This window comes from Rhododendron vialii, chromosome 13a (assembly GCF_030253575.1).
Source record: "Rhododendron vialii isolate Sample 1 chromosome 13a, ASM3025357v1".
In the NCBI taxonomy this organism is placed as follows: domain Eukaryota; kingdom Viridiplantae; phylum Streptophyta; class Magnoliopsida; order Ericales; family Ericaceae; genus Rhododendron; species Rhododendron vialii.
In genome coordinates this window covers 7,368,611-7,376,616 of record NC_080569.1, presented here as the reverse complement: position 1 = coordinate 7,376,616, position 8,006 = coordinate 7,368,611, and the positions used below count along the sequence as shown (strand labels likewise).

The window sequence follows — 8,006 nt, the reverse complement described above, 5'->3', positions numbered from 1 at the left end:
TCTAACATTCGTATCGGTATAAAAGTTTGTCTTTTTTTGAATTTTGTTAAATTCACGTTTTATTTTTTAGATTAATCGCCCGCCTCGACGCGAATGATTTTCTAGTGCTCTCATGCTTTCTTTCTCCGTGCCACGGTGCGAGATTGATGTGATGATCCCTGAATCATGTGATATGGACTCCGTCATTTTTAAATTATGAGTAAAAAAATTATAACCAAAAGGGAAAAAAAATACTAAAGAAATTTTTTCAACTTTGGTCTTCATTTTCATACTTTTCCAACTCCTCTCGTCGAGACGAATGATTAATTCCAAAAATTACGACGAAAAAGTAAACAAAAATTATAAAAAGTAAGCTGTAGTTAAAAAAAAAAAACTGAAAACAAAAAAACATAGCATGAACTAAAACTTCAAGTCGAATTGTTTCATGATTGGTGTCTTGAGTAGTTCAAGATTTTCATAATTAAATTACAATATTCAAGCTCGGTTTGTGGCATAGTAATTTCAAAGTTCATTCGAGATTAGGTTGAAAAACAAACAAGACCTTGGACTTCTTGACTTATAAAAAGGCCTATGAATGGGTATTTTAATTTAAAAAAATATATATGACCCCCAATGACCGTCATATTTTACTCGGTATTACAATTTTGAAATAAAACAAGTAAATTAAGTTTCTCTTCTATTTGTTCGATCACCTCTAAATTAGGAGTACAATAATGCACCTGAGCCCATTAATACATACAAGAACGTACCCATGAATGTGTGTTCACTTTTAAAGATTTGACCATCTCTTGACTTTCAAATTTTGTTAAGATCGGACTGAACTTTACCAGGGCGGGCTTGTTCACTTCCAAAATACAATGCTCCTCTCCTGATTTGAGAGTCCATTAATGTGGATAAAATAAAGTGTCTTTTCTAGTTTCAAAAAATCTGACCATATCTTCATTCTACCATAGAATCTACTCCATATAACTGAATTCTAAATTGTTTTAAGAACCCCCAATAAGTGTACTGTAAAATGTATTCTAAATTTTACAGTATCTTTTTTGTAGTGTACTGTAAAATGTATTCTAAATTTTACTATCTTTTTTGTTGTTTCACACACACATACACATATATATATATATATGAGTCCCCTTTCTATGAGGGCGCCCTCATTTTAAATAAAATGCGGACGTCCCCTTTTCTCCCTTTTCCATATCAAATTTCGATGATCCGAGCCGCTCAATATGTTCAGAATGTGATTTTAAGCGTACCTAAAAAAAGTCATCAAAAAAAAAAGACCAGGAAATGCTTGATTTGAACAGTTTTTATTTGAACAATTCGATAAAATACAAAAAAAAAACTACTCGAATCAAGCCCTTTCCGGTCTTTTTTTTTTGCTGATTTCTCATAAGTACCCTTAAAATTACGTTCTGAACATATTGAGCGGCTTGGATCATCGCAAATTAGTCGGAAAAGGGACGTCCTTAACTTAATAAGTTAAAAGCACCCTTATTGGAAGTTTGAGGTTTGTTTGTGTATATAAATATACACGTAAAGCATGATGATTCATCGAATATTGAAGTCGAAAATCAATCATTTTTGGTGCTTATAAGAATCACATACGCACACTTGCATACATTCACTTCTGCTGCGAATTATCCACCATAACGTGAAAAATGTCAATTTTTTGTGTGAAGAAACAATAAATCCCCTTCGTCCTGTGTAAGGCTACAAATAAACCGAATCGTTTGCAAATTGTTTTGAGGATTGACTCAATAAATGTTCGTTCAAGTTCGTTTCTCATATTAAATAAAACAAATCTAAGCTTCAATTTTAGGCTCGTTTAATAAAGGAGCTGGATATTAACTTGACAAAATTTATCTTGATTAGGCTCGCGAACCTAAAGTATAAATATGTAATGAACATTTCTCGTACAAAACTCGTGTATATGTTTAAGCTTATAAATGAACATAATGAAAATTTTGCAACTTGTATATGTATAACTTTCTAAACACTGTAAATAAACTTATATATGTGCATTTCTTAATAGTTTTGTATAACTATTTGGCTTGTCAAAACTCGTGATCAAGCTTGAGCTCGACTCAAATCTCAGCCACTTCAGCACGTTAAATATTTATTGAACTCGAGCTTAAGTTCATAGCAAACGAACTTGAACATCTTGGACGCTGGGGGCTATTGTCCCCTTAGGGGCAACAACACGCTGCCGTCCCCGAATTCGGGGCCTACTCCGGTCTCGCTCCAATGATCGAAAGCGTTCACTTCGTAGAGCTCGTCGAGTAGAACAACTATGCAAAAAAATCAGTTTAATTGGATATCATTAAGTATCTGATCAGAGCCTTTTTTTATCTTGAAAAAAATGGATCCGAAACACTGGATCAAATCCATTGTAACCTATAGACCGAAAGTTATATAGGTTCCGATTAGGCACTTAATGATATCCAATTAAGTTAATTTTTTGCATAGTTGTTCTACTCGACGAGTTCTACGAAATGAACGCTTCCGATTATTCGAGCGAGACCGGAGTAGGCCCGAATTCGGGGACAGCAGCCCTCCAGCGTCCGAACATCATGTAGCAAATGAACCTGAACATCTTCAAGCTCGACTCGGTTCGGCAGCCTCGGGGGTAGATTAGACATTTACTAACGACGGGTGGTGCGCCTGGTCAAAATTGATAAGAAAAAGCCACGCTATTAAAACACGGATGGTTCAAAGACCCCACTTTGACTCCCTCGACATAAATACCCTCTCTCTCCTCCCTCCCCATAGAACCGAAAAAAATCCGAACGTTAGAGAGAGAAACTGAGAAACTGGAAACAAACACAAAAAAATGTCTTGTACCGTTGCAATCTCGAACTCCCCGGTCTTCTCCCCGTCTAGGGTTCCATCCTCCCTCTTCTGCAAATCCTCTCTCTCATCATCTTCCCCGGACAAGTCATCCCTGACCCTGACTCATTCGCCTTCCTCCTCTTCCCTATCCTCCTCTCCGTCCTCGCCGCTGAGGTTTCGGCTGCAGAAGCCTCCCAGCGGGCTCAACAGGGCGTGCGGGGACGGTGGTGCCGGGCGCTCGACGTCGCCGACGGTTTCGAAGAGGAAGAGGCCGGCGAGGCTGGATATCCCGGTGATGTCGTTTTTCGGAGCGGAGACGCCGGCGGCCGCGGGGGAGAGGAGGGAGGAGGTGGAGGTGGAGAGGGATGGGTGGTACTCGGTGTATTGTAAGAGGGGGAGGAGAGAGGTTATGGAGGATCGGTACTCGGCTGTCGTCGATCTTCAAGGAGATCCCAAACAGGTATCGTAATTCTCGAGTTTTTTCTTAGCTCCCCACTTAAATTTTAAATCCCCCCCTTTTTGCGCTTTTTTAATCGCTCAAATATAACATGGAATTAGTTGGTGGCTGTTAATTATTTTGTGGTGGAAAATTGGAAATGTTAATTATTTTCATGGAATTCCCAAATTTCTATTCAGTTGAATTGATTTTCTAGGCGTCCAAGCAGAAACTGGGAAGAGTATCCCTTATGCGAATAATAAACCAAGCCGAGTAAGTCTCAATCAATTGGGGTCGGCTACATGAATACTGTTGAGGGCCCTTGTGCGAATCTAATAAAATTTGATATTCAGTTAATTTGATTTTCTAGGTGTTGGATAGCTGGACCTTTAATTTTGTTCAACTGTGGCCTGTGAAGATGTTGAATATTTGGTCAAAGCCAAAATGGTCATGAAACCGAAACGTGTATCCGACTTTGACCAAACTATGGCCCATGGGGAAAACACATAAACAGGGTATTGGCGTGAATAATTAGCTAAGTTGAATACTAATATGATTCTCTTTTAATTCATGGATCAAGGTGGGGACGGGGCCAATAATTTGGGTTTTAGGGTCTGTAAACAGAGGTCATAATTTTGTTCGATTACTTCTTCGTATAGTTTTTGGCTTGAAATTTTTTCTGTAGATCAATAACTCGATCAGTCGTCGATAGGATTGATCAATAACTCAATTAGTCGTTGTAGGATATTCAATCATCATATTAACGGTTGTTTAAATTCAGGAATCTAACATGCTGTGACCTTGTGATTTTTTAGGCTTTCTATGGAGTTTTTGATGGGCACGGAGGTACAAAGGCTGCTGAGTTTGCCGCAGAGAACTTGGATAAGAACATCTTAGATGAGGTTGGGAGAAGAGATGGAGAAGAGATGGCGGAGGCTGTTAAGTACGGGTATCTGAGCACAGATTCTGAATTTCTGAAGGAAGATATCCGCGGTGGAACATGCTGTGTCACGGCACTGATCAAGAAAGGAAATCTTGTGGTGTCCAACGCTGGTGACTGTCGCGCCGTAATGAGCAGAGGGGGGATTGCTGAGGCCCTTACATCTGATCACCGGCCTTCACGAGAGGACGAAAAGGATAGGATTGAGAAGTTGGTGAGCAACTAGTCCTTATCATATACTTATTCTTTTCCTTTTCCCTGAATTCTTTGAATTGAATCTCGTAGCATCTTTGCTTTATGCTCATGGGTTGTGTGATGTGATTTTGTAGGGTGGGTACGTGGATTGTTGCCATGGTGTTTGGAGAATCCAGGGATCTTTGGCCGTGTCCAGAGGAATTGGAGATCGGCACCTTAAACAATGGGTAACAGCAGAGCCGGAAACAAAAATCCTGAAAATTGAACCTAATTTCGAGTTCTTAATCCTTGCTTCTGATGGCTTGTGGGATAAGGTAATCACTCGAAATTTACTTCCGCTTCTGAGTTAGTCTTCCGGCCATTTTTGTCACAAATACCATGTTTGACGATGTCTAAATTGACCACCTCTCGCTTCATCTTGCAGGTTAGTACCCAGGAAGCAGTAGATATTGCTCGCCCCTTTTGCATAGGCATCCAAAAGCCAGAGCTGCTCTCAGCTTGTAAAAAGCTCGCAACCCTCTCTATCTCACGAGGTTCAACCGATGACATTAGTGTGATGCTGATTCAATTGGGACGCTTTTGTTGACAGTCCCAGCCCGGCAGTACGGTAGTTCTACACTATAAGAGAATAGCAAGTTAACCTCCTAACACATTTTGATGTCGACGATGATGAAAGATGGAAGGGCCTCAGCCATTTTACTAGTTATATAGTGACCAATTCTTTTAGGTGCTTCTGCACATTTAGCATGACTATTCATTGAACACTGACCTTTACTCTGTACTTGATTCTACTTTGTAAAGTCTTTTTGACGACTTATACAAAAGATTCATTGGGATCTAAGTTTTACATTGCAATTGGTTCACGAGACGAGATTCATTTGGCTCTAGCCCTCATTAGTCTACAAGTACAAACGCTTTCGACCTAGCTCAATACATCTTCAAGTTGACCCTGCACAGGGAGATAAGAATTGTTGGGTGAAAATCCCGTTCCTAAGTCCTGATCTCAGTGAATGAGTTTTACAGAGCTTAATCTCACAGGGGAATTCTGTTCCTAGCTCCTAGCTATTACATGAAAGATGGGGCAATGGGTTTGTCGCGTTAGGCTCCAAGCATAATTGTGCCTTCAAGTTGCACCCGTCTTCAAGTTGAGAGTCCATTGATATAGGAGGACAAGTTTTTCCAAGAACAAGGAGTCTTTGATAAACATAGTTTCGGTGTAGCCTAGTTGGCAAAGGTGAGTGGCCTAATGCCCTCCCTTCCGTACACGGACCTTGGTTCGAGTCCTGCAAGACTTTATCTCGTTGCTGGACTTCACGGACAGGGTCCTTTGGTGTTGTGGTGACGGCTTGCTCTCCCGGGCAGGAGCTATGGCTCAATCGGACATTCCATAGCGGGTAGGGAGCCCCCATGATTACGCCCCGGGGAGTTGCTACGCTGGTTGTCCCCTCCCACCCTTTTTACAGTTCAAAAAAAAAAATGGTGGTGTGGTATTGTATCCATGAAACGATATGTTTATTTTATAGATTAATTGTGAGAATGGTAGTTGAGTTGAGAATGGTGGTTAGTGGAAACTTAGGTGGACGAAAATTTAACTGGGAGAAAATTTTGAACGGAAGTTTTTTTTATAAAAGATAATTTTTTTAAGGAAAATATTTTTTTAAAGTCCTTGTTTTACAAACACAATTATTTTTGAAGGGAACCAGTAGTTGAATTAACTTGGGGGGGGGGGTGGGTTTGGGGAATAACGTGAAGGGAAAGTTAGTTACTATTAACATTTAGGACTCTTTGGTTCCATTTTAGAATTCACCATCAGAGAGAGGTGAGTCTTTTATATATATATATATTGATCCGCAAAAACGCCCAAAGGGCAGGTGAGTCTTATTTTACAACCAATTAGCTTTTAGCAACTTTCTGATGCTAAAATGACTATCCATCCATAGTCATTTTCCATTCTCATTGGAGATGCTCTTAGGAACAAGCAGTGGCGGACCTAAGATTTGCCTCACGTGGGGGCACATTATACTAATAATCTTAAGCAAAAATCAAAATTAAGCGCAAAGGCACAAACTATGAAAATTTGAATTGTAAATTTCATTTATTGGGTAAAAACCAAGTAAAGAAATGAAGGCCTAAATTTTCCAAACAATCAAGATATATATTACGAACCTTATAAGAAAAGAATAAAAAGTCCTAAATTATGTAGCCCCAAATTAAAAATCCTTTCAATAAAATGTTACTTTTGCCGTGTAGCCTCAAATTTAATTGATGATTGGTGAGGAAAACAGTGAGATGACGGGCAACGACCACAGAGACGAGCAATCGGCAACAACATAATAAATCAAGCGTCGAGCGAGTTCTCCCCGTTAAGTTTTCTGTGTGGGTTTCTCGTTCTCCCACTCATTTTTGCCAAAAAAAATTGATTTTTGCATAAAAATAAACTATAAATTTAAAAAAAAAAAATGGGATGGGGGTGGGGGTGGGGGTGGGGTAGTGGCACGTGCCCCTTACTTGGTCCGCCCCTGGGAACAAGTGTACTTATGGGTTTTAGAATGATTTTTCAAAAGCTATTTTATATGGGGCTTGTGCAATGTTGTAATATTGATACAATGATTTGGTGCCATTTTTGCACAATCTTAAATTCACACCGTTGTTAAAGTGTTTTTTTTTTTTTTTTAAAAGGGATGGGTGGGGTAGTGCAACGTGCCCCTTACTTGATCCGCCCCTGGGAACAAGTGTACTTATTGGTTTTAGAATGATTTTTCAAAGCTATTTTATATAAGGCTTGTGCAATGTCGTAATATTGACACAATCATTTGGTGTCATTTTAGCACAATCTTAAATTCACACCGTTGTTAAAGTGCAAACGAGTTCCCCCAAACGAGCGGATAAAAAAAAACGTTCCCCCAAGTCGGGCCGGCCCAAGGGTTTTTAGAGCCCAATGACTAATAAAAAAAAGTATGCCCTTAAAAAGTTAATACTTAATAATTTTTATATCAACAATTACAATACGAGAAAACCAAACCAATATAAAGTTCTACTAATGTCACGACCCCGACTCTAGGAACTTGTGTTGAGTCATCGTGACCGGCCGATGAGTCCTAACGCTCATCCAGGCCTCTTTTTTCATAAATCAATTTGGAGACAATAGCTTGAGAAAGACATAACTATTTTATTTCAAAAACACTTATTAAGTTTTATTACAAAACCCAAGTCTTCTGAAAGAGAACATCTTTACAATATCTACACAAAAGTACAACAAGCATGTCCTAGGGCAGCAACAACTCTATCTCTATTCTTCATTATCTGTAAAAAATATTAATTTTCATAACAGAAATGCTACACACACATACAATCTGTGCACAGATTGTGCACAGATTTTGTTGTGGGGCCCACCACGGGTCCCACACAAATCATCCGAGCCGTTCATTAAATGTAAAATATTTTTTCAAGGGTTCCCGTAAAAAATAATCTCAATCCAATACCTATAGATGCTCGATCCAATCGTATAACTTTTAATTATCCGAAAATCTGAATGAAAAGTTAGATGGTTGGATGAAGCACCTATAGGTAATTGATTGAGCTTATTTTTACGGGGACCCTTGAAAA

The 8,006-nt window shown here is 39.1% G+C and overlaps 1 protein-coding gene across 1 annotated transcript; it reads left to right on the top strand.

Moving 5' to 3' along the window:
- Positions 1-2,752: 2,752 nt before the first annotated feature.
- On the top strand, positions 2,753-5,255 carry LOC131314297 (probable protein phosphatase 2C 25). The gene is made up of 4 exons (XM_058342839.1): positions 2,753-3,289; positions 4,081-4,419; positions 4,535-4,714; positions 4,825-5,255. Exons 1-4 carry the CDS (start codon positions 2,831-2,833, stop codon positions 4,984-4,986), a joined length of 1,140 nt encoding a protein of 379 aa, XP_058198822.1. The 5' UTR covers positions 2,753-2,830; the 3' UTR covers positions 4,987-5,255.
- The last annotated feature ends 2,751 nt before the right edge of the window (positions 5,256-8,006 follow it).

What these genes read in the sequence shown, in the direction of transcription:
- LOC131314297 (XM_058342839.1), top strand. Translation starts at nt 2,831, where the DNA reads ATGTCTTGTACCGTTGCAATCTCGAACTCCCCGGTCTTCTCCCCGTCT. An exon ending in TTCAAGGAGATCCCAAACAG is followed by an intron (nt 3,290 to 4,080) that starts GTATCGTAATTC and finishes GTGATTTTTTAG; the next exon opens with GCTTTCTATGGAGTTTTTGA. An exon ending in AGGATAGGATTGAGAAGTTG is followed by an intron (nt 4,420 to 4,534) that starts GTGAGCAACTAG and finishes GTGATTTTGTAG; the next exon opens with GGTGGGTACGTGGATTGTTG.